The 24,755-nt window shown below is 51.9% G+C and overlaps 1 protein-coding gene across 12 annotated transcripts in view; it reads left to right on the top strand.

Annotated features, from left to right (window-relative positions):
• The window catches only part of RNF144A (ring finger protein 144A), a 112,052-nt gene that overhangs the window by 54,128 nt on the left and 33,169 nt on the right, over window positions 1-24,755 (top strand). For 6 of the 12 annotated variants that reach the window (XR_010405410.1, XM_054509582.2, XM_054509579.2 and 3 more), the window contains one exon: window positions 19,419-19,564. Coding sequence is in view for 11 of the 12 variants with exons in the window: in XM_054509577.2 (XP_054365552.2) it covers window positions 19,419-19,564 (146 nt within the window). In the remaining variant the exon portion in view is untranslated. Of the gene's footprint in view, window positions 1-3,886; window positions 3,912-8,355; window positions 8,700-17,164; window positions 17,252-17,342; window positions 17,513-17,830; window positions 18,122-18,165; window positions 18,189-19,418; window positions 19,565-22,409; window positions 22,508-24,755 lie in introns of those variants that run through there. The other 6 variants (XM_064571853.1, XM_064571852.1, XM_054509586.2 and 3 more) reach the window with 6 other exon arrangements.

Raw genomic sequence — 24,755 nt, 5'->3', positions numbered from 1 at the left:
CAGCAGGCTCAGGCATTTTGGAGTGGACATGAAATTTTAGGGGCAAAAAACTTTGTTACACGAGTTAACTGTGTAGAGAAGGGGGAAGGTTGGCCCGGCAAGTTAGGAGCTGTGCCTGGCGGCCTTGGGGCTCCGGCAGCAGAGTCCGGTCATTGCCACAGAGGCTTTGTGGTCCTCAAAACCCAAAATACTTACTGTCTGACCTTTATGGATAAAATTTGCCGGCCGATGCTCTGCACCTCTCCTGGGCTTTAGGGGAGCGCGCTGTTCAGCAGCGGGAGGAAGGATGCAGGAATTAGGACTGGGTCACATTGTTTCTTGGGCCATGGTTAGTGCTCACCGGTGGGTCACAGATTGCTCGTTTACCAGCTCCCTCTCCGATCCTAACCTGTAGAAAGAGAGGGGGAAACTCACTCACACCTCTTCTCCAGGAGTGTTGTTGGGATGCGTTTGAAGCGTGGTTCTGCACGTGGCCAGGGGTGTCGCCCCCTCCTGACACCTGCGGCTTCCCACAGTCTCGTTTCGTTTCAGACGAGAGAGCCTGTGGGTAAGAGAGGGGGACGGGACCCGTCTCCATGGCGGGCCTCCCTGTGCCCGGGCCCCTCTGCCAGATGCCGGCCGAGGGCCGGTGGCCGAGGAGTTCTCGATAAACAGTAGCTGTTACTATTATTTCTTAATTCTTATTTGAATTAATGTCGCTTTTCTTTTTTTACCTTGTGGGAAAACCAAAAACTCTCCCCCAAAGCCCTGCACTGTGAAAGCCTTTCTCCTTGAGCTGACAAGTGCTCATCCAAAATCTCAGCTCTGACAGGCAGCCCATCGGAGGATGTTGAACCTCTTGACGATGAAATAAATGTCAGATCTTAAATTCAGAAAAGACATGTAGGAGAGCGGAGATACACTGACATTTTTGGAACTCTGAGCAAGCTCAGAGAAGAAAAATGCTATTAAATACCATTTGGAACTTTTCTCCCAATTTATATAATAGTGACGTACGTTTCCTAACTTTAAGTAGGCGTGTCGAGTGAACACACTATCCCTTGACTGAATGAAGACCGGAAGAGAGACCCTTTCTTTATCCTAAACTATCATGAATATGACATTTAAATTCATTTTATTAGAATATTGTAATCTTAATATATGTGTTGCTGAAGGAAGCACGAAACATTGTGATTTTAAAATAGGGATGTCCAAATGGTTTGCAAGCGGATTTATTTAAATGTAAATATTGGGAAGTTCTCTTTGCCTCTGTGCCTGGCCATTCTTTCCAACCTCAAGCCTTGCCCGCCCTATTCAGAGTGTGTTTTAATTAGGATCTAGGGTATTCATCCACTGTTTCTTTATACATGACGCTCATGCAGGGTTCAGGGCATAATACGTACCGCTGTATACTTGGGTTTTTTTTAATGGGTCTTGCATACCTTTCCATTTTCATGCGTCGGAAGCCCTCTGCACTGTCCGCAGCTCCCGGTGTCCACAGTCTGGATGTCCCACGGCTTATTTCACCGGTGTCCAACTTGGATTGTTTTTCATCTTTTGGTGTTTCGAACAGGACTGCCGTGACTAACTTTATATACTGCTCCCATGCCCAGAAGTGGGGTTTCTGGGTCAATGGGTCAACATAGGTAAAGGTTTGTAGATTTTGACGAAAAACTCTTTTAAATGTGCTGTATCATTTTGACCTTCAGCTGTGCGCCCGCACTTTTCCATTCTTCTGCCCCTGCTGGTTACATTTATGCACTTTAAGCTTAATCATGTTCCAGGAAATACTGTAACAGACATTTCCGTGCCCCTGATGTTTTTGATTCTATGATGAATTCAAAGGATTTAAACACTGGTTAAGGGCGTCGGTGAATATTGCCTGTTGCCCCTCCAAAGGGCCTCTCGTTGCACTTGCGATGCAAATTGATTGGTTTCTCCTTAACTCTAACCAAGTTATTATAATTTAGAAAATGTGCAGTTGATTTTTACAGGTGGAAAATGAACCCTATCATTTTCTATGTGCGTACACTGGGGCGCCGAGCACTTGAGATCTGCCAGGGTCACGGAGCTGGCTGAGGGCAGAGCTGAGGCCGAGAGCCAGCGCCCTGGTTCCCAGGAAGAGAAGCCTGGCACATTTTCTGCATGTTCACACCATGGTCCTGTGGGCAATTTTCACATTAATTTATTGGGCCAAAATGAGTGTTTTTATTTCACTGTAGAGAAAATCACACTTAATTGCGAGTAGTTACTGAGCCATCCACTCAGCAAATATTGACTTTCCACGTAGCGCACAATATACCAGGTGTAACGTCGAACGTTCTACCAGATAGTTGATGTTCCACGGGTGTAAGACTCCCCCTTTATGGGGCGCCTGGTTTTAGGCTTCTGCCTTTGGCTCGGGTTGTGATCCCAGGGTCCTGGGATCGAGCGCCGCATCGGGCTCCCTGCTCGGTGGGAAGCCTGCTTCTCCCTCTCCCACTCCCCCTGCTTGTGTTCCCTCTCTCGCTGTCTCTCTCTGTCAAATAAATAAATAAAATATTAAAAAAAAAAAGGGGGCGCCTGGGTGGCTCAGTCATTAAGCGTCTGCCTTCGGTTCAGGTCACGATCCCAGGGTCCTGGGATCGAGCCCCGCATCGGGCTCCCTGCTCAGCAGTGAGTCTGCTTCTCCCTCTCTCACTCCCCCTGCTTGTGTTCCCTCTCTCGCTGTCTCTCTCTCTGTCAAATAAATAAATAAAATCTTTAAAAAAAAAAAGATTCTCCCTGTTACTAAGGGAGGTCCTCAGATAATAGAGGAAGTAGTTCTTTTTGCACAGATATCCCAGCTTTCCCCCCCTCCGGCAAGGAGCTGTGGAGTGTCTGATTGTGCTGACCTGCTCTCATGGAGTGTGTTTCCCCAACGAGTGCTGTTGTGGGAGCTCCGGGTACAGGAGTGAGCAAAGCATATGGAGATAGCTGCCCTCAGGGAGAGGACATTCTGGGGTGGGGACTGAATCCACGAGATAAGTAAGTAAACAAGACAGTGATGAGTGCCAGGAGGAAAGGAAAGCCTGGAGGGACGTTGAGAAGTGGGTGTGGGGGGGAGGTTGAGGAGACCCTCAGTTTCCAGTGGGAGAAACCTGATGTGGTCATGGTGCTGCAGGTGCATAGCCAGTGGGGGACCCCGAGAAAGCACCCCAGCCCCTCCCTTCGTCTTTGCTCAGGGGCAGGGGCAGGGGGATGATCTGGCCAGGAGAGGAGAGGAGACTCGGCCTTATGTAGCCCTGCAGAACTTGGACCTGCTTCCTTCTGGAATGTCAGGAAATTCGTGCAGGGTTTCGAATGCGTCCGAGGATGGTGCTAACTTGTGAATGAGGAAAATAGTGGTTGGACAGAGTGCATTGTATTATTTTTGGTGCTGTAATCCTATACTAATGATTCTCAAGTGACCAAAGAGTTTTACGTCCGTAAGAGAACATGGTCCCATTAGACCCATTATCGCTGCAGCAGGTCCGTCCTTCCCCAAAGCCAACGGCGGCGGCTGCGTCTGTTCTCTGCGCGCAGGGGCTCCGCGCCCTGGTCCTGGGAGGACAGACCCAGGCTGGCACGCTGGGCTGGAAGGAAATACGGTTCATAGACTTGTGTTATTCTGGGTATCCCCAGCAGGAAGGCTTCCCCTTGGAAGCCTGCTCCCCGCTGGTGGCTGGTGTTTTCCTGGGAATAATCTGAGTTCGCATCTCTGACTCCCTTCAGGAAAGGTTGCATCAGTTTATTTGATTCTGTTCGAGTCCCTCAGGGGTGGGCCGTGAACAAAGCTTCATGTTCAGGAAACAGCGAGCGGGTTCTGCACTTAGTGCACTGACCCTGGTCGTCCAGGGCTTTTCTTCTCTCCCTGAATTAAAGCTCAGCTTGTGCACCACGGATCCTTGCCACCATGTCAGAGCTAATTTTGAGTAAGTGTTGCCGTTTGTTTTTATATCTAGTAGAGCTCCCAGCGTTGTCTGGCTGACGGACGCAGCGAGGGGGCGGGCAAGGCATTGGGGACAGGAGGGGTGGGAAGGGGTCCCCAGCATCGCTACCATCACTTCTCTCCGTCATGACTTTGGTGGCTCTCTGTCCATCTCATGAGCTCATCTGCACTTGGGGTCTCCCCGGCCAGGGCCAGGATCGGGGGAGATTGCAGTGGCCCTGCCAGAATGTGAGTTCTAGGATGGTGGGGGAGGGGCTGAGCCTGGGGTCTGGATATGCAAGTACTGTTAGGGCTAGTCTCTGACTTGGTGGGACGGAGCTGCAGGGGGCAGGCTCTCCCTGACCTCCTGGTGGTCCTGTGTGAGGACAAACCGAGGGCCGGCCTTCCTCGGGGAGAGGGTAGGAGGCTCACATCAGAGGAGTTCCCCTCCGGGTATTAGCACTTACAATCTTTGGCATTGATTTTGGGGGAAGGCAGAGGAGCCTTCATGTGATGATGACCCATCTTCTCACGAGGGAAGTTGAGTGCTGGATTGATTCCTGCACTGTAGGCCACTAAATGGTCTTACTGTTACCATCACTAAGCCAGATGCCTCATGGAGAAACTGGAGCGTTCTCTGTGATGAAAAGTATTCTTCTCAGGTTGGAAAAGTTAAAGCATCAGTGGTGCATGTCCTCAGAGGGCAGCCTCTTCTATTTTCTGCAAGCTAGGACAGTTGGGTGAGCGGTCCCCTCTTTGTGTGCTGTGGATGGGGGGGGGCTGGCAGGGAAAGAGCCCTTCCAGGCTCCAGCGGGCGGAGCAGTGAGGCGAGCCGTGGGGTGAGTGGTAGGTGGGGTGAGTGGTGGGTGGGGTGAGCGCTTGGGACCTGGTGCAGCCTGGGCGGTGGCTTGTGATGCAGGAAGGGAACGTGGGCTTCCCAAGTCAGGAGAGGCGGGGTAGAATCCTGGAGTGGCCACTTGTTACCGTGGGACTTTGGGCAAATCGTTGATCTTCCTCAGCCTCACTTCGTAATGTGTTAAGTGAAGATAATTGAGCTGACTTCCTGCCTCTGCAGTGTTGATTGATCAAGTGCAGAATAGCAGGTGGAACAGAGAGGCCAGAAAACAAGGCAGCTACTCCTAAGAGCGTCAAGATGCTCTTCCTAGTTATTTGATCAGCAAATGGTTCTATGGGAACCTCCTGTATTCTGTCTGTGAGGGGGAGTGAGCTGTACTTTGCTTGGCTTCTTGGCTGTTGGGGAAAGGAATTGTCCTCTCCGCCCCAGTGACACCCACATCACCCCATGGAGGCTGGTCTTTTCCTACCTAGTTAGCTGGGCAGTAAAGGAGAGAACAAAATCACATATGGAAATTTTTTCCTTTGAGTGGGTTTTTTCAATGGTCGAATGGTAATACTGACCTTCCTCGTGGAGCTCACATTCTTGAGGGGGAAGAGGGCAAATCAATCAAGATACGTTCGTAGTGCATGTCTGAGCACGGCCATGGGGTGCCGGTGTGGGGAAGGTGACAGGGAGTGATGGGTGTGGGTGGTTGTGTGCGGGCGATCCGAGCGCGGCCGTGAGCGGGGAAAGGGACAGCGAGTGATGGGGATGCTCAGGGTGCGTGGGCTGGGCCCTCTGGCCCATGCTGAACTCTTTTTGGAACACCTCCTGGGAGCCTGTGGGTGTCAGTGGGTTGGGGTGCCAAGGCAGGGAAGCAGAGAAATGTCCTTTTCAGGCTGCACCCCTCTGTCATGAGTCCCCGTCATGTCCCGTCCTAGGGAGGCAGACGTCTCGGCGTATGGGTGAGTGCTCATGCACCTTCTCAGTGGCATTTCTAGGACTCGGGCTGCTCTGGTCCTTGCCGTGGTCCTGACCTGGAACCAGCTCTCAGGGAGGGTTTCCAGGTCTTTGTGAACCTTGTTCAGGAACCCCGGGTTGGCCCCACTTGTGGGGCCGTGATGCCCACTGACACAGTGAGGGTCAGTGGACTTTCCCGCGAAGAGCCAGATAGTGAGTATTTTAGGTTTTGCAGGCCTTTCTTTGTGTGTTTGCGATTTGGTTGTTTTATAATCTTTAAAAGTGTAAAAAAAGTATTCTGAGCCTGAAAGCCGTCCAAGGAGAAGGCCTGGCACTTGGTCCACAAACCCGGCTCGAGAGGCTCTGGGGAGCTCTGCCTGGCCCCTCGCAGAATACTGTCTACCTCATGGGGAAGGAGGGGGTGGGCTCAGGGGGTCTCACTGTTTTCCCACAGCCAGTGGGCAGATGCCGGAGAAGCGCTGAAAGCACCCAGACCTGCTCCTCCCGGCCTCTGTCCTGTCTGCTCTGTCGGAATCCCTGGGGCCACCTGACTGCCCTCGCTCACATCCACACCTGACTGTCGGCCGCCCAGCAGCTTTTCCTCCAGAGTCTGTCCAGAATGTGAGCACTTGTCATCGGCCCTATTTGTCATCGTGCCCTGCAGGACAGGCCACTCCCCAACAGGCCCCCCTCCGCCCCCCGGCGTAAGGAGCACCCTGCGCAGGATCCCTGCACCTCTCCCCCTCTCTGCTGAATGTCCCCCCGAACACACAGTCCTGGCTAACGTGCTGTGTGTTGTACCTGCTTAACCTGATGTATGTATTCTCCCCCCGACCCCTGGAGTGTGAGCTCCCAGAGGACAGGGCTGTCTGTCCATCTGCTCAGGGCTGACGTTCCTGGTGACTGGAGCAGTGCTGGAACCAGACACTGTGGGGTCCCTTCGGTTAGTAAATGTCCGCCCTCCGTGGCAGCAGGTGTGAGCTGAGTTTTCTCCACCCCAGCAACATCATTAATACCTTTCAGAAATTCCAGTGTGTGTACTGTGTTAAAAAACAAAGTCCAACCAAGTAAATGTGAAGACCTAATTGGCGTTATTGAGCGATTCCTGAATCGGGCAGCATCCCGTCCAGCGAGTGGAGAGCCGCTCTGGCAGCCGTACACAGTGGAAGGTGTTTGCAGGAAGGACGGTGGGCAAGAGGCTAGCAGCAGAAGAAAAGAAAGGCTTGTTTTGGGATGGAACGTCTTCTTTTCAGGGAAGAAGGAACAGCAGGGTTGTTTTGTTTTTTAAGATTTTATTTATTTATTTGAGAGACAGAGCATGCGTGCGTAGGAGCAAGGGGAGGGGCAGAGGGAGAAGCAGACTCCCCGCCGAACAGAGAGCCCGTTGTGGGGCTCGGTCCGGGAGCTGAGATCATGACCTGAGCCAAAGGCAGACGCTTAGCCAACTGAGCCACCCAGGTGCCCCTACAGCAGGATTTTTATCCTACAGATGGCCTCACCAGAGCTGATCAGGACCTTTTAGAAGGACTCCTGGGAGAGGCTGAAACTGTAATCAAGTCTTGGCTTGCAGTGCTGGGGGCCAGTGACTCCATTTTGGGCTTCTTTCTTTTTGTTACCAGCATATACCTTTCCCGGGTGTGCAGACCCCGTATGTTGCCAACCTCCTGAGTGTTCTTGGTTCTGGCCTGCCAGTGTGCCACCAGGACCTAAGGCTGGGGCCATTTAGGCCTCTTGGTTATTTGAGACGCATGTGTGGGCCCCGGTGTCTTCTTGCCGATTCTCTGTCTGCCTCCTTCACCGAAGCCCCTCGCCTCCTCTGGCCACCAGGAGAGCTGGTGCCTGCCATGTCCTGTGTTTCCAGTGTCCCCCGCCCCCATCACCCTCCCATCCAGCTCCTGGACAGAAGGCAAAGACAAACTCCAGATATACCTGAACTTGGTAAGATCAGTGCAGTAAGAAGTCTTCGGAAGCTGCAAATTTTACTTAATTTTCTGTCTGAGGTAGATCACATTAAGTTAAAACCGCAGCCTAACCTTTCGCCTTCCCTAAAGCTTCTTTAAACGGATTCCTTGTCATTTTCTACCTTTCATTTGATCTCTTTTCCTTCAGGTTGTGATCTCCCAGGGAAGGTGCTTTAACCAGAGAAGGAAGGTTCTGGTTATCAGACAGTGCTCAGTGTGCGGTGCCTCTGGCTTTTGCAGCCCCGTGTCTAGAGTAGTGCTTAGGACTTGCGGAAACCTACCAGCATTGGCTAACTAACTCGTTGCAGTGAAAGGATCGGGATGCGCAGATCTAGGAATACGAGGGGAAGGCCTCTTGAGGTGGAATTTGTTGGTAGGACCGGAGGGGCCTGAATGTTCTCAGGATCTGATGGACAGAACAGGACTCACAGGTGCAGGCCCATCATGCGCTCGGAAACAGACCCGTAGTAGCAGGGTTTTATCCGGAACGTGCTCTCTCACACTGAGACCTGTTTCCCACCTCCGGGAAGACGTTTGTTGCTGGGGCTGCAGCAAGAGTGGGAGGTCTCTCACGGGAGCAGAGTTACACCTGGTGGGTCAGAGGAGTAAGGGGCTCGTAGGCCTCAGGAGTCCTGGAGGCCAGCTCTCGAAGCCCAAGTGGAGGTGAGGCCCCTGGGCCATGGAGGGATGGAGATGGGCCACGAGGGTTGCGTGGTCAATGAGCAGCAGAGCTGGTTTCTTGACTCTTCCCAGAGGCCTGTTTCCACCCCACGGCGTGCTCCTTACTCCATTACGTCTTAACCCATGAACTCAAGGGATTGACCGAGCCCCAAACACAGGAATTTCCCAGGCTTGTCGTCCTAGCTTCTGCCTGATGCCTCGAAGGAAGCAAGCACTGTGTCTGACCGGCCGCCCACGTGAGCTGGCCAGAGGCGTGCTCCCAGCCAGCAGCGACTCACAGGAACGGGGGGACGGCTGCTGACGCCGTAAACCAGCTTCCCACAGCCCACACACTGTCCTTTTCTGCTGGAGTGTGAGTAGGATCGGTTTGGAGCAGGGAACCTGGGTGGCCACTGCCGTTCAGGCTTTATCATAGATGTCAGTATATTCTGCCGCTCCTCTCTCTGTATCCTTGTCTGGGGGAAAAAAAGGGACATAATGACTATATCACTGGCAGGGTTTGGCAGGAATACATTGGGGAGTTCATCCTCAGGTAGAAGGAAGTGGTTTTGGGGCGGGTGTGTATGTGACCTCTTAGTAAGTCCCTGAATGGCTCAGAGTAAGGAAATCCTCTTTGAGAGGACAAACAGTTGGGGCGCCAGGGTGGCTCAGTCGGTGAAGCATCCACCTTCGGCTCAGGTCATGATCCCGGGGGCCTGGGATCGAGCCCCAAGTCAGGCTCCCTGCTCAGTGGGGATTCTGCTTCTCCCTCTGCCCCTGTTGCTCCCCCTGCTTTTGCTCTCTCTCTCTCTCTGCCAAATAAATACAAAAATAAAAATCTTAAAAAAGAGGACAAACACTCCAGAGACCCCCTCCAGCCTTAAATGTAATGATGTTCTATGTTTGACTTTTGAAGTGTCACTTGCCGGCACCCAAAGTGTAATGTTTATGTGGGCGGAACGGAGTCGAAACAGTAGGTCCTTCGTGTCTCCTGTGCATTTCATTCCCGGCGGAGGTCAGAGCACCAGGCCTGTCTGGGCCGTCTGTGGGAAGCCGAGAGTAACGTGGAAGCCACCACGACCCTTGAAGCTTGCATGTGGAGTATTTTCTCGGCCTTGGCAATGAGAGAGTGCTCTGCCGTGAATGCCGACTGAGTCCCAAGCCAAGCTGCCCACCAGAGAGGCAGCTTCCGGAGGCAGGTCTGCAGACCCTCCGAGCCAGGGGAGGAAGAGTCTCAAGGCCCCAGCCCTGGTCGTCACTGGAAATGTCTCTGGGGCATTTTCAGCAGGAATCTGTCGCGTCTGCAGGGTTTCCTGGGGGCTTTGCTACAGGAAGTATCGGTCCAGCGGCCTCTGCACGAGTCCTGCCTTTTTTTCTGCATGCTGTGACGGGACGGGGCGTGGGGTGGCCTGCTCCGTGGCCGGAGGTGGCTCCCGTGTGCTGGGCCGTCAGTGTCCAGTTGTGGCCTCTCCAAACGATGGAGCCCCTCCTCTCCCTCACCTGTGCAGGTGTGTTTGAAGGGGACCAAGCCCGCGCAAGCTGCATGCAATGTGTCTGTGGCTGTTTCTCCCGTGGATCTGTTAACGGGTCCTCTGCTCGGTGGCAGCCCGGACAGCTGCGGCCCTCTCTCCGGTCTGTGGCTCCTTCTTTGTTGATCGTCTCTGCTCTTCCCCGCTCCCCTGCAGACTCTGAGTGCAGGGAAGCCTGTTTCGGAGAAATAACGAAGAGCAGCTCCCCACCCAGAACACTGATGCTGTGTGGTTGCTTCTTTTGCTTCTGAGCGAGTGTTTGTGGTTCAGTCCCCTCAGACTCGATGCCCTTCTCGGAGTGTCACTGTGTTTGCCCGAGAGTTAAAAACCACACAGAGTTTGATGGTTAAAAATAAACAACAAACCCGTCCAACTAGACTTCGCATAGGATTTCTCAGCTCTTCAGTGTCACCGTTGATAAGGCCGTTGGGGAAAACACTGGCTTAAAATGTTACTCTTTCCAGTTGAATCTGCATCTCGATAGGCTTATTTGGGTTTAAGTTGAAAAGTAAAGTTGTTGTTTTTTTTTTTGCTAATAAGCGTTTTATTTTCATGCAGTTCAGATTTAGATGTACAGATTTAGATTAGATTCGGCTAGCAGATTTGGATTTCAGTTTAGGAAAATGACGCAGATAGGAAGGACGGGGAGCTCGCCCGCACCCACTCCCCTGACCAGTGACGTTCCCAGGAGCCCCTGTCCTTGTCAAGCTCATGACCCAGCCCTGGAACATCAGTGATCGAAGTCCACACCTCATTCCCTCGTCCGTGCTTTTTACCCAGTGTCGTTCCTCCATCCCAGGGCCCGTCCCATCCAGGACACCCCAGTGCATTCCGTTCTCCTTCGGCTTCCCGTGCCTCTGACGGTTTCTCCGACTTCCCTTGCTTCCCTGACGGTTGTGGGGAAGGCCAGTCTGTAGCTGCCTCTGCAGGGGTTTGTCTGATGTTTTCCTCGTGATGAGGCCGGGCTTGTGGGTTTTGGGAAGAAGCCCACAGAGACACAAGGGCTGGTTCTGTCCCATCACATCCAGGGTCCCCGCGGTCGTCGTGACTCACCATGGCTGATGCTGCCTGGGTCACCTGGCTCAGGTGCATGCCAGCTTTCTACCTGCAGTACCCCCCGCTCCGCGTCCACTCTGTCCTCTCTGGAGCAAGTCACCCTGTGCAGCCACACTTAGAGTCGGGGTTAGGCTCCAGCTCGTGGCGGGGAAGCCACCAAAACTACTTGGGTTTTTTCTGCACGAGAGAAGTGTCTTCATGCTCCCATTTATTTATGCAGCCTTTTATTTACATCAGCCGGAGCTTGTGGATGTTTATTTTCTGTTTTGTGTCATAATCCATACACTTCGTGCTAAGCACTGGCAGCCCGCGTGTTTGGCTCTTGTATTGTTGTGAGATACCCCAGCAGCGTGGCTGGCCATTCCGTTCAAGGACTTCCTTGCTTTGTGGCATTATAGAATGTTCCAGAATCAGCTGGAACATTTCCGGCCCAAGCCCTTCAATCTGCCATTGTGCCCTCGTTCCCTTTGTTGGATGCGGCCTTAGGAACCAAGACCTGGGTACGTGGTGTGCTTGCTGCAGGCGGGGGTATCCTTGCATATATAAGTGACTCATGCCTGTGTCCCGTCAGCTGGTGGGGCGCGGAAACAGCTGTGTGTCTCTGAACCTGCGCGCACGCACGTGTCTCCAACTGGTCCTGTTTGCAGCCGTCTGCACCTGGATGAGGCGAACCGTGAGTTCCCGCTGATGCCTCCAGCTCTGGTCCAGGACCACGTGGGTCATTCCAGCCGCCTCCCCTTGCTCGTCGGGGACCTTCCACTCCCAGCACGAGAAGCCTGACTCCTGCCTTCCGCAGTCTGCTTGCTTATTTGTGGATTCCAGTGTGCGTGGATAGTAGTTCACAGCCTTGTTGACCCACACTCCTGGGGAGACGGCTTTATCAGCTAGGGCTCAGGGCCTGTAGACAGTTCTGTCTGCCTGCGGTCTTCCAGATTCCACTCATTTCCAGACTTACGCAGCTCAGCACTCCCCCCACCCCTGCAGTGAGGTTGTTGTATGCGTTTGTAGTAGAGTTAGATTCTCTCTTCGCTGCCTTCATTCCGTCCCAGGACTCCCTGACTTCCTAAAGTATTTTTTTAAAAGTGTGCATGCACCCAGGCTCACTCTTTGTGCTGTAAAGTTTTGTTTTATGGGTTTTGATAAATGCATAGTGGCATGTATGTATCGTTGCAGTATTATACAGAATACTCTCCATGCCCTAAAACATCCGCTGCGTCCCATCTATTCGGCCCTCTTCCTCCTTCTCCCTCCCTGTCCCCTGTGATTGCTGATCTGTTTACTGATTCCACAGTTTGCTAATTCCAGAATGTCATATAATTAGAACCATACAGGATGTAGCCTTAAAAAAAAAAAAAAAAAGGACTTTGTTTCTCAGAGTTTTAGGCTCATAGCAAAATTGATGGCAAAGTACAGAGTTCCCACATACGCCCTGCCCCCACACATGCACAACCTCCTTTCCCTTCACTGTTGACATCCTGCCCCAGAGAGGGCATCTGTTCCAAGGACGAACATGCACTGACACATGAGAATCACCTGAAGACTGTCGTTTACCTTGTCAGCTCAGGCTGCCATCACAAAACACCGTATGTAGAAGGGAGGACTGGGGTGGGGGTGGGGTCTAAACAGCAGGAGTTTCTTTCCCCCAGTTTGGAGGCTGGAAGTCTGCAATCAGGTGCCCGCGTGGTCAGGTTCTGGAGAGAGCCCCCATCTGGCTCCTGAGGGCTGTCTCCTCCCTGTGTCCTCACACGCAGATAAGAGTTCGGGGAGGGAGAGACCAGATGGTCCTCTCCGGTAAGCCCCACCCTGTATGACCTCATGCCACCTTAATGACCTCCTAAAGACAGAGAGTCACATTGAGGGTTAGGGCTACAACATCGGGATTTGGGGAGGAGGGACACAGTTCTGTCCATGACATGTACAGTAGGGCTCACTCTTGTTGTTATACGTCATGTGGGTTTTGGCAAATGTATGATGACATGTATTCATTCATTGCAGTATTGTTCTGAATAGTTTCACTGTCCTAAAAAAAATCCCCTGTAGCTTGGCTCTCTATCCCCTTCCCCCTCCCTGCCCCAGCAATCACTGGTCTCCCTAATTTTGCATGTTCCCGAATGTCCTGTAGTTTGAATCACACAGTATGCAGCCTCTTCAAATCGGCTTCTTTCCGTCAGGAATATGCATTAACGTTTCCCCCGTGTCTCTTCATGGCTTCCTGCCTCATTTCTTTCTGGCTCTGAATAACAGTTTATTGTCTGGGCATCCCACCAGTTAAGTAAACTGGTGTATTTCATTCACCCATTGAAGGACATCTTGGGTGCTTCCAAGTGTTGGCATCTCTGAATGAAGCTGCTGTACACATCCGTGTGCAGGTTCTCCTGGGAATGCGAGTTTCCAGGTTAATCGTGTAAATTCCTGGCAGCCCAGTTGCTGGAAATCATGAGCTTTTGCCCTCGAGCTGGGGTCCTCTCCTTTGGAGGAGGTAGCATCCGTGGGTCTTCCAGACGGATCATGAAGCCATGCGCTTGGGCACGTCGGCGTCTCTACAGTTAACTTTCTCCTCAGCTACCATTCTCGTGTTTCTGCTGCCACCGGCAGCCCTAAATTGTGAGGCCGCAGCTTTCCCCGTCACTGCCGACATGAGTAAGGCCCAGGAAGCTCAGAGGCCGAACCGAAACTCCTTTCTCTCACATCTTTGCAGAGCGGGGAGGCCCCATTCTCCTGTCTCCCAGAAGGAGACATGAAGGAGCTCTAGCAGGGTGGCTCACTGCCCATGCCTTCGTGTCTGCACACTGCTGGTCAGTGGCTGTGCCTGCTTGAACAGGTTACCCAGTCTCTGTGCCTTGGTTTCCTCATTTGTAAAATTGGAATAATGGCAAACCATTAAAGTCTCAAAGTCACCGTGGGGATAAATGAAATAATGCATGAAAGTGATTAGCAATGCGTGTTGCACGTGAAGCAATCAAGGTGTGTATATATATACATACAGACAAACAGACACATATATATGTATGTGTGTGTATGTATCATAGGAAGATCTGCCTGTGACTAGCACTGTTGAGAGGACAGGAAATAGCACTTCGCCTTGAATAATATAGTATCAAGTTGGGGAGATAAGCTAACACGTATAGCAGACTTGGAAAGCCATGCTCACCCAGAGAAAGAAATAAAAGAGATTAAATGAAAGTCAATATGCAGAGTCTAGCCTGGTGCCTGGCAGACATGGATGCTCCGTTGTGGTGCTTTGAGGGCCGATGCCTTTGTCGGGCCTCAGCCCACGTGGGCTTTGGGGCCGGTGGACCTTGGGGGGAGTGCAGGAGGCGGAGTGGCGTGGACCATGGCTCTCAGACTTCACTGTGGATGAGAATCCCCGGGAAGGCTCGTGGAGACGTAGATTGCTGTGTCTCTCCCTGCTCCCCCCAGCCCCACCCCCACCCCCACGAGTGATTTTGTAGGTCTGGGTTGGGGCCCAAGGAGTTGCATTACCAGCAAGTTCTCGGGCAGTGCTGATGCTGATGTTTTGGGGAGCGCGTGTTCAGAACCAATCGACTACAGGCAGCGGAGACTCCGAGAAAGGGGGGACAGTTGAGGGGATGAGAGAGCTGAGGGAGAGCTCAGAGCTAACAACACCAGGGGCTGATGGTGGGCGTGGAGGGCTGGGCAGATTCAGGTGTGTGGTGGGGGCTGGGAAGGGGTGCAGATGGGAGGAAACAGGGGCGAGACTCAGCCAGTTTAGGCGAGTCATCAGGAGAGGGACAAGTGGGCAGTGACTGGCCGTCAGCTACCCTGCCTTCCTTTGGTGTTTTTGCAGGGGTGAAGGCGGGGAGGATAGGGACCCCCAGACATGCACAGCCCCGAGCACAGGGTTGGGACGGCCCTGGCCCATCACCGGGATTTGCCTGTGTTAACATGCGGTCGGCCTTCCCTTCCAGCCTTTCTCCTCCTGAGTCCATGCATCTTACACCACGGGGCCCACTCTGCATGACCCAGCGGCGCATAACAAGTCACTTCCCTCAGAAACATTTTGAATTACTTATATTGAGTAATGCTTATAATTGACCAGATGTTCTTAAAATAGTTGGCTCATATGACTTGACCTTTCCATTAGGAAAACAAAGACTGTTTTTTCTATTATTGTGCATTGTGATTTTCTTAGCAAATTCCCATTTCAAGTTTGCAGCTGTTCAGTGTTGGTAAAATCGTATTCAGCCCATCCTGTGTGCAGGGGAGGCCCATAGCGGGCTTAAACAGTGTCGTTTTTTTTTTTTGAAAGTAAGTCCTGTTGTTGTCTACATTTAAATCCTGATTTGGGGCAGCTCGGAGTATCTAATCTCGAGGGGAAAGAATACTGATGTGGTGCCAGGAAGTCGGAATTGGACCTGCTTCGAGAGTAGTTCACGGAGAGGGAAGTGAGGGGCCACGGCTGACATGTGCCCAGGGTAGCGGGCAGCCACACTGTTTCGAGGTCAAATGGAAATCATGGTCCAGGAAGAAAGGAAGCAGGAGGTCAAGCCTGCAGTTTGTGTGAAGGGTCACGTCTTCAGAGACGCTGTAAACAGGAAACAGAGCCAAACCCAGAGGCTGGGAAGAGTGAGGAGAGTCTGGGAGAGGACAAGTCCAGTGGGGAGGCAGAAGCGGTTTCTGGGGCGGGCGAGCGCTCACGTGATGCACGGTCTGCCCAGGATGTGCAGTTGGGGCTGCGAGGACTGTTGAAGGGTTCGTCCCTAGATGTCTGCCGTTCTGCCATGCATTCTGGGGTGCTGTCCAATCTTGGACCGCACTGACGGTGGACAATAAAGCAGGAGGCTTCGGGGGCACGTGGGGGGCTCAGTTTGTTAGGCAACTGACTCTTAGTTTCGGCTCAGGTCTTGATCTCAGAGTTGTGAGACCGAGCCCCATGTCGGGCTCCTTGCTCAGCATGCAGCCTGCTTGATATCTTCTCTCCTTGTCCCTCTGCCCCTCATGCGTGTGCTTTCTCTCTCTCTCTCTCTCTAAAACAAGTAAGTCTTGGGGCGCCTGGGTGGCTCAGTCATTAAGCGTCTGCCTTCGGCTCAGGTCATGATCCCAGGCTTCTGGGATCAAGCCCCGCATCGGGCTCCCTGCTCAGCTGGAAGCCTGCTTCTCCCTCTCCCACTCCTCCTGCTTGTGTTCTCTTTCTCTGTCAAATAAATAAAATCTTTAAAAATAAATAAATAAATAAAACAAATAAGTCTTTAAAAAAAAAAAAAGCAGGAGGCTTTGGTTTTGGTTTCCTTCTTCCAGAGATTACTGCCATCATGGGGGACTTCCTGAAAGACTGAGTTTATCCTCTAGTTTCTCTGCTCAGCAGCTTGTCTCTCCCGTTAGACCATATGGGTTCATGTCCAGGGTCTTGAACCTGACATAAAATAGTGACTTCCAGCTACCAGGCAGGTTAAAAGTCCCAGGAATCTTAAATATATTTATTATCACTCTTCACAAGTGTTTGTGGGAGGTTATGGTGTTTAATTTTAAGAAGTAAAAACACTGAAGTTCGTAGAGGTTATGTAGTTTCTCCAAAGTCAAGGACCAAGTGGCAGAACAAGGGTTCAAACAAGGTGCCCTCCAGGATCCGAACCTGGGCCACAACTCACAGCCACCTACCCCCACTCTCTGGGAGGGACACACCAGTCAGCAGCCTCTGCCCCGGGCCTGCCATGCTTCTCGTACAGGTTTTGATCCCTTTTAGGGCTAGCTAGCATTCATAGTCAAAACCTAATCGTCACTCTGGACAGTGAGCTTTAAGCAGTGTTACTTGAAAAAAAAAAATCATTAGGGAGTCAAACAAAAAAAGATGTAGGGGAATATAAAGGAAGACAAAACAAAACAAAACGAACACCCTGACTCAGGAGCCCAGGATCTAGAAAATGTTTGTGGACATCTAAAATAATAATACTAATAAATAATAAAAATAACATGTTTAGGTTCAAAGTGTGGAGGAATGTTCCAAATGAAAATGAACTCAGGGGAGTGCACATCTTGACTCTGGTTCCCTCTGCACCCCCAAATAGCTGAGTGACCCCAGATCATCCGACTGTTGGCCCCACTGGTGGCGGGTCAAATTATGAAGCTTGTTTAAATTATTTGGAAGGTGCCAACCAATCCAACAGTTATTTGAATTTGTGTCAAAGAGTTCTTTTCTAACAACAGAAAATACCCTTTGTTTAGACTAAGGTGTTCCTGGTTATTAGCTGTCCTGGGAGGAGTCCTGGGTCATCCTGAGCACCGTCCCTTTCCTGCCCTGAATGCTGATCTCCGTTCTTACTCCCGGTGTGGATTCCAGCCGGCCTTCAGTAGCTGCCCTCATTTGCTGGGGCTCTTCAAGGTCAGGCTCTCCCCTGCTTACGTTAGTTCACACCACTGATGTTCCTTTGTTTTTTTTTCACTGTGTCTTATCTCCTCGGACTGTGTTCAAGATGGTGCAGTAGCTTCTCCCCGACCCTGGACGCCCAGCATAGAGTCCACAGAGCTGAGTCCTACCTGAACACTGGCTTAGTGATACCCAGTGAGCCACGACTGACAAAACCTGAGAAAGGGATAGAAATACATCTTCAGAAATTCTCACGACAGCTCCTTGTCCCTAGAGGTAACTTGTACAGATGATGGAAATGTCTGACACCTCGGAGTCTTTCTCGCAGATCCATAAAAGGATGGCTGAATGAAACCTTGCAGGGGAGGGGGTTGGGGGTCTTTCCTGAGCATTTCCTGTATGTGCCGGGTCCTCACGGCAACCCTGGGGGACGGGGTTACCAGCCCCATCGCATGCACGAGCACACCAAGGCCGGTGGTGGGCACGAAGCTGCTGTGTCCTGGTTCTGGGCGTCCTGTTGGTCTCAGAGCAGAGTCCCTTTTGCTTCTCTGTCTGGTGAGAGATGTTAGCATTTCTTCTCTCCTGTTTTGATAGCCGCTCTCTTTTACCCGCGTGAGATGTCACCTCCCTTCCACACTCAAGCCTCGTCTTCCTCATGAAGCTCTTCTATTTTGAAGATTCTACCCAGATTTACTCCCATCTTTACCACGTACCTGGAGCACTGATTTTTCACATAAACCGTATCCTGCCTTATATTATCAGTTAGTTTTTTATTTGGCGAAGAGTGTTCCTGAATTGAATCTGAAGACCCGACGGCGGGGAATTGTGATCTCCTCTGAATCTGTCCAAGATGCTAGAATCATTTTGTGTGCCTTCCGCTCGTTGGTTGGTGTTCTGATTTGTTTTTCCTTCATGTGTTATATCTTCGTTGTAACGTATACATGCCTTTGCTGTAAGTATGAGCTGGACGAGTCAAATCCTGCTGTCATGGCCTCGCCAGCTAGCAGGGAATGCGGGGGTCTCTTGCTATCCACAGCATTTGTCCCTCACTTTGAAGGTGGGGTCGGACAGAGAAGGACCCCAGGTTGTCTAAATCTGTTTGGATCCTGAGAGCCAGATAGCAGGAGCTCCCTCTCAGCATTCAGATGGCCAGGGACTGGCTCTGAAATTTTAGCAGAATCTGACTCAGTTCTGAGTTTGGGGAGCAAGGGGCATGCTTACCGATTGCAGGTGCACAATAACTCTCATGGGCTTTAGTCGGGTACCAGGAGTTCAGGGTGAGAATGCATATCCCGAGGCAAGGATTTGTTCATTCACTCGACAGGTGGTTGTGGAGAGGCCACCGTGGGTCAGGTGCTGAGCTATGAACCAGAGGCGTACACCTGCCCTGCCTTCCCCAAGCAGCAAGCAGTGGAAATCAGCATGATAAATACAAATAGAAAAATCCGAGCTATCAGGAAGCAGGCTGTGGGCAGTTCAGGGAGTGTTTCAGGAGGATGAGGAAGTGAAAGTGGCTTTTATTTGTGTGTGTGGAGTGTCTGGTCGACTCCAGGCACTGTTAGATGAACGTGGCCCACGTATGTGAACAAGTCTGCCCTCAGGCCCTTGCCCCCCTAAAGCTTACGTGTTAGGAAATCTGCCAGTGCGTAAGGAGGCAGTGGTGTTGGGCTGATTCTGGAGGGTAAGGTAACACCTGAGCGGTGTGGCTAGAAGCCAGTGAGGACAGGTGCCTTCCATTCGGAGGGCACTGAGGATGAGGAGGGGGGCTTCACCCACTGCTTCCCCTGGGATGTTCCTGCAACAGAAACCGGAGAACTGTTTCATCTATTCAGACTGTTTTAACAAAAACTTCTTTTTCATGCTTGCTAAGGTTTGCCCTCCTAGTCTAGGTGCTTGGTTGGTGGAAGGGGTCTTACTCAATGCCCAGAGGAAGGATGGAGGGATGGGACGGGTCGTTTGTCATTTTGAGGGTAGACACGATCATTACCACCAGCATGGGAAAGGGGTCACCCACAGACCCAAGTCAGGAACCCCTGGTTACAACTCAGAGGACCCAAATGTGTTGTCTAGAACCGTGGGCCCCTTCCCAGGGCCCCCCGCTGCAGCCGGAAGTGATCCCCGCTTGGGTTCTCCCGGTGAGTTTGCATGGGGGGTCTGATGGCCTGCACTTCTCTCGTTTCAGACTGTTCTGCCATGACCACAGCGCGGTACCGGCCCACGTGGGACCTGGCCCTCGATCCGCTGGTGTCGTGCAAGCTCTGTCTCGGGGAGTACCCAGTGGAGCAGATGACGACCATCGCCCAGTGCCAGTGCATCTTCTGTACTCTGGTTGGTCTCTTGGGAGAAAACAACTGTTAAAAGCAATTTCAGGGGGAGGCTTTTGCATTCGTTTTTAGTGGCCTTGGATCCCACTTTTGCCAGGGACAGAGTCTCTCATGCGGTTACTGAAAGAATTCGCCTTGAGGTCAGTCAGGCACCCAAGTAGGTTTCCATCACAGGTGCTCGTGATGCAAAGGTCAGCGGTTAAACAGAATTTTAGAAGCTAGTAATGCAGTTGAGAAAACCTGATCATGACCTGTGCTTTCCTTTCCAGAAAGAAAAAGCTTCACCCTACCTCCTTTTAAATTTAACAATTACATGCTTGCGATTATAACAGAGTGCTAACCTAATGAGTGTGCAGTGAGAATATTTGGCTGTTCATGTCAACTTGCACCCATGTCATGCTAAAGAGGATGTTGAAATCACGTTTAAATTTCCGTAAGAGGTAGCCAGTATTATTTGGGGCCAGATGATCTGCTCTTAGTGATTATAGGGACTTCTCTTTCCATCAGGCCTAACTCAGACCCAGCATTTCACCCCTCAGAAAGAGAAAATGAGGATATGGGGTTTATTTTCAGTTCATTTTATTGAATTCTACTTGATTTTTCTTCCCACTCAAGGAATAAAAAAGAAAAAGGTCCAAAAAGAACTGCTTTCTTCCAACTATTAAAAAAACCCAAAAAGTTGCTTCTGAATTTAACTGTGTTATAAATGGACCATCTGGGTGGCCTGCTGGTGTATTTTTCAAATGTCTAGGTTAAAATCTGTCACTAGACGGCCTTCCCTACCCTTTTGCGGGAGCCGTGTTCTCCCCTCCTGCCCTCGTTTTATAGACCTTACTTCATGTCTTCTGATGTCCCTGCAACATGGGCATGTTCAGCAGTATCGTGTCCATTTCAGAGATAGGGAGCTGGAGCTTTGCAGACCTTCACGTGTCCATCTTCTGGCTTCGGACGCCAGCTTTCTGGGGGACAGGATTCTGTGCCCCTTAAACACCTGGTCTACTCAGGACTCACGACTGCTAATCACTACAAGTTCACTGGATACAGGGCAGTGAGTCTGCCTCAGTGTTGGTCTGCGAGAAATGCGGCTCATCAAATCCTCAGGAAAGTCACTTCAACCTGGAGGGCAGGAAATTGCTTTTGGCATTTTCCTGAGATGGGAAAGGATGGGCAGGAGAGGGATGTGGGAGAGGCGGAGAGAGGGACCTCCAGCCATTAACACTGTGAATGGGACTTAGTTTCACTTCTAGAGGAAGAGCTAGGATGGGGGAGCAGTCAGGAGGGATTAAAGATTTTGCTTCATGCAAATCGCCTCCCCCTTGTCTGAGGGAAAGTCTTTGTGGTCTCCACAGGTGGAGTCAGTCCCCTCTGCCCTGTGCCCTCCGGTGACCTTGCTGGGTCTCAGTCACCCGCTCCTCCCCCCCCACCTTTCCTTGCTTTCATTGTTGTTTTGGTTTTCTGTTTCTAGAGAATTGTAGTAAAAACAAGTAAGCAACTCTAATTCACATCAAGTGCTTAAAGTAGGGAGTGTGGGGGGACTTGGAAGGGAGGGAAATAGCACAAAGAGGGGCATCTGCAGTTCTAAGAGATAGCAGGACAGTGGAGATTTTTCTTTTTCCCACAACCAGGTACTAAAATGAAAATGTTGAAAAAATAGTCGCGCTTGTTTCTGCAGCGTGAAGAGAGGAAGCACCTGCGTGTTGACAGACCGAGAGTGGGGGAGGTGCCCGCGCCCCATTTCTCCTGTGCGTGTGGCCTCCCGTCACCCCGGGCCCACCACCTCGGCCCACGGCCAGAGGAGTCGTAACTGCCCCTTTCCTGGGGGACAGACAGGAGAAGGTGGGAAAGAGGAAAGAGAGAAAATTGTCTAAGCAGAAGGAAGCCCTCTTCATAAATAATCCCTGGACAATGACCATTAAGTTCTGAGGGAGGTTGACCTCAAGGAAGGAAGGGTCCAAGGGGAAACCAGGGTGGTGCAGTCAGGCATTTCTGCCTAGAAACGCAGGTTCTGTTTCTGACCTCGGCGGCCTCCGAGGCCTCCTCTGTATGTTGGGTCCCCCAGTAGTTAATGGTGGAGCCCATCCTGGAGGAAGCCGGGACTTAGGATTTGTAGTCGAGTGTGCTTTCCACAATGGCCAGATGAGGCAGACGGTGCCACACAGAAAAGTTGGTCTCACTGGAAAATGTACCTACGGTCCGGCCCCCAAGCCTTCAGCTCCCTGTGTGGCTCTGGCCTGGGGCGGGGGGTCGGGGGCGGTTGACGACCCAACGCAGCCTTAGAGGGGTTACTGCCTTTCTGGTCTCGTGCCCCTCCAGCCCCTGCCAACTCTGTCAGTGGTATGCTTTAGAACCCAGTGGAAACCTGTCCTAGAAAAACCCTCCCAATCCAGCCCCTCATCCCATGACACCCCCACTTTTGCCTGTCTGTCCGTAATGGCTCTATCTCACGCTTTCTCTGATAGCTAGCTCAAATGACCCCTCTGTAGTTCAGACCCTCTTGAGTGCAAATGCCACCGTGTAATCGGGTCCCTGCCTTTATCCAGCCTCAAAGCTCCGGTCCCCACCCTCTCCCCACGTCCTCATTTCCTACACTCAACTGTTCCTAACTGTAGAAGCTTCCAGCTCCTCTTATATCTGGTTCTTTTTGTCCTACTGTGTTGTGATGTCTGCTTACCTATGTCCCCCACTAGAGGAGCGGGGATTTTGTTTTGTTTCATCGTCCCCTAAACTTTGGCACTCAGTGGTGCTCAAAAAAATGTTTGTCACTGGAGTGGTCGGTGCTTGAGTTCTAAATGGCTTAATGTCCTAGGAGCCAGATGGTACTCTTATTTTTCTTATTTTCACTATTGCAGCTGCTCTTGCTCTGGTTCTGCCTCTTCCTCCCCCTGAGGCGAGCCTGAGAGCTCATAGTGTCTCCAGATTAAGAGGAAGCTCACTCGCGCACCACATGGTAAGAGTGAATCCTGGGGAGTAGTTTCAAAGTGTTCTTCAGCTCAGGGTCTCTATTCAAACGAAGGTCTACAGGGGAGACTAAAACTATGTCAAGTGGTTGAAAGCAGGCCTCTCTGTCAGTGTAGAGCTTGGGAGCCATGAGCCAGTGGATTATCTCTGTCCTGCACGTTGGCTCCTGGGGGCTCTGTGGGGCACAGCGCCCGGCCTCTTCTCTGTGGGCTGGGGCCCAGTCGTGTAGAGGGCCTCGTCCTAGTCTTGGGTCTCTCGATGGGGAAAGGCATACTTGCAGGATGAGGTGCCTTGAGGTTCGAGGCTGAGAATGGACCAGAGGGCCGGGGCTTCCAGCTGCCAAGATGGCGGCCACATGGCCTCGTACCTCAGCAGGGCCTTTCTGTGTCCCTGTGGCAGACCTGCTTTCTGATCTGCATGGTCTCGGGGCGCCACCCAGACCGCTCAGATGCTCTGCCCACACTGCTCACAGGCACGCCACAGTGGTTTTTGTCTTTATCTCTGGCTTTTAGGTTCCCTCTAAAACTCTGCCTTGTGGGTAGAAAAGGATGGGGAATAACATTTGTTAATTGCTGGGGCCATACCACATTTATCCCACTTGTCATAAAACCCGGTGAAGTGGCCAGAATCCTCCCATCTCATGAAGAGACGCAGCAGCTCAGAAAGACGAAAGGTCCTGCTCAAGAATGCTCTCTGGTTGCCTCCACTCCAGCACACTTGTTGCTTGCCTCCAGATCCAACGCTTATCTACTAGTGGCCCCTAAGAAAACGCTGACTCTCTGCTGGGAAACTTCATGCAGGCCTGGAGGCTGCTCTGGAGTCATTTGTGGGCCACACTTCAGGGCAGGGGCCTTCCTCCATACACCCCTGGGTCCTGGCACCTTCCAGCTGAAGAAGGATACTCGGGGTCTGCTTTCTCCCTGTTTCGTGCACTGGATTCTCCATCCCGTGCCCCCCCCCATTCTTACCCAGGAGATCCATCCAGGTCTCTTGCAGTTGGGGTCCTGGAACCCTGCCCCATTGCTGGCAGGGTACCCCAATGGAGGTACTTAGCGGTGCCCCCAGCCCCTTCGTATCCATGAGGTACAAAACACACTGTTGGCTTCTCTGTTTGATGGAATAATTTTCAGTTCTATGGACAGTTGAGATAGCTTAGCGTAATGAGGCGAAATGAGCGGAGCCTCCCTCTACTGGAATGAGCCCTCAGGCTTCCCAGTTCTGAGCAGCTGTGCAAGGACTCACATTGTCCCCCGCTTGGGCCTCAGAGTCCCGTATTTGCGTCCCCTGTCATGGGCCTTCTTAATCCAAACACACAGATCCCACAGAACCATGGAACCGCACACAGAAGTGCACGGATTCTCCCATTGGCGGTAGTCCCCCCAGGGCTTCTCTGTTCTTCCGTAGTTTTGGCTCCTAGTATTTGTTGAGTGGATGACATGATGGCTTTTTTTTTTTTTTTAAAGATTTTATTTATTTATTTGCGAGAGAGAGAATGAGAGACAGAGAGCATGAGAGGGAGGAGGGTCAGAGGGAGAAGCAGACTCCCCGCTGAGCAGGGAGCCCGATGCGGGACTCGATCCTGGGACTCCAGGATCATGACCTGAGCCAAAGGCAGTCGCTTAACCAACTGAGCCACCCAGGTGCCCGACATGATGGCTTCTTAATGTTTCTGTCTGTAATGTATGTGGGTTAACACCCTCCCACTGCGGTACCTCTGACTTGCCTTCCAGTGGGAAGTCTCTGCAGTGAAGGTGAGGTTTGCTTAAAGACTCATGTTTGCTCCCTTGTGACTTTGGTTTTTACATTCAGCAGATAGAAAGTGTTGTCCACACTTGCTGCTTCTCTTGCAGCTTGTTTACCGGTGTGGTGGGAGGGGCGTGTGCCCCCTGCAGAGGAGGCTGTGGCCCCCCCCCGCCCCCAGGGAAGGATGTGCCCCTGCAGAGGAGGCTCTGTGTTCTGTGGAGAGCAGTGGTGCCGAGGCCCCTGAGTCCTCAGAAAAGCCGCAGGTTGTCAGAGCGGGACTGAGTCCTCTTCAGGCTTCCAGGTCACCCTCAGCCTCATCCTGCGCCCCACTCTGGGTCCCGCCTCATCAGAGCCTGCCTGTCATCACTGGCCATGGCGGGGTTCTCAGAACAGCCCTCTTGTACCCTGTCAGCAGGGCTGGTAACCCCTCCTGCAGGACTCCCCAGGGGACGCCTCGTTTTGATGGTCAATTTTTCCAATCCCTGCTGGTTCCA

This window comes from Mirounga angustirostris, unplaced genomic scaffold (genome assembly GCF_029215605.1).
Source record: "Mirounga angustirostris isolate CCGP_5_RB_7025 unplaced genomic scaffold, mMirAng1.0.hap1 SCAF_10, whole genome shotgun sequence".
NCBI classification, from domain to species: Eukaryota; Metazoa; Chordata; class Mammalia; order Carnivora; family Phocidae; genus Mirounga; species Mirounga angustirostris.
The sequence above is the reverse complement of the archived record's forward strand: the minus strand, read 5'-3'. Positions and strand labels throughout refer to the sequence as shown.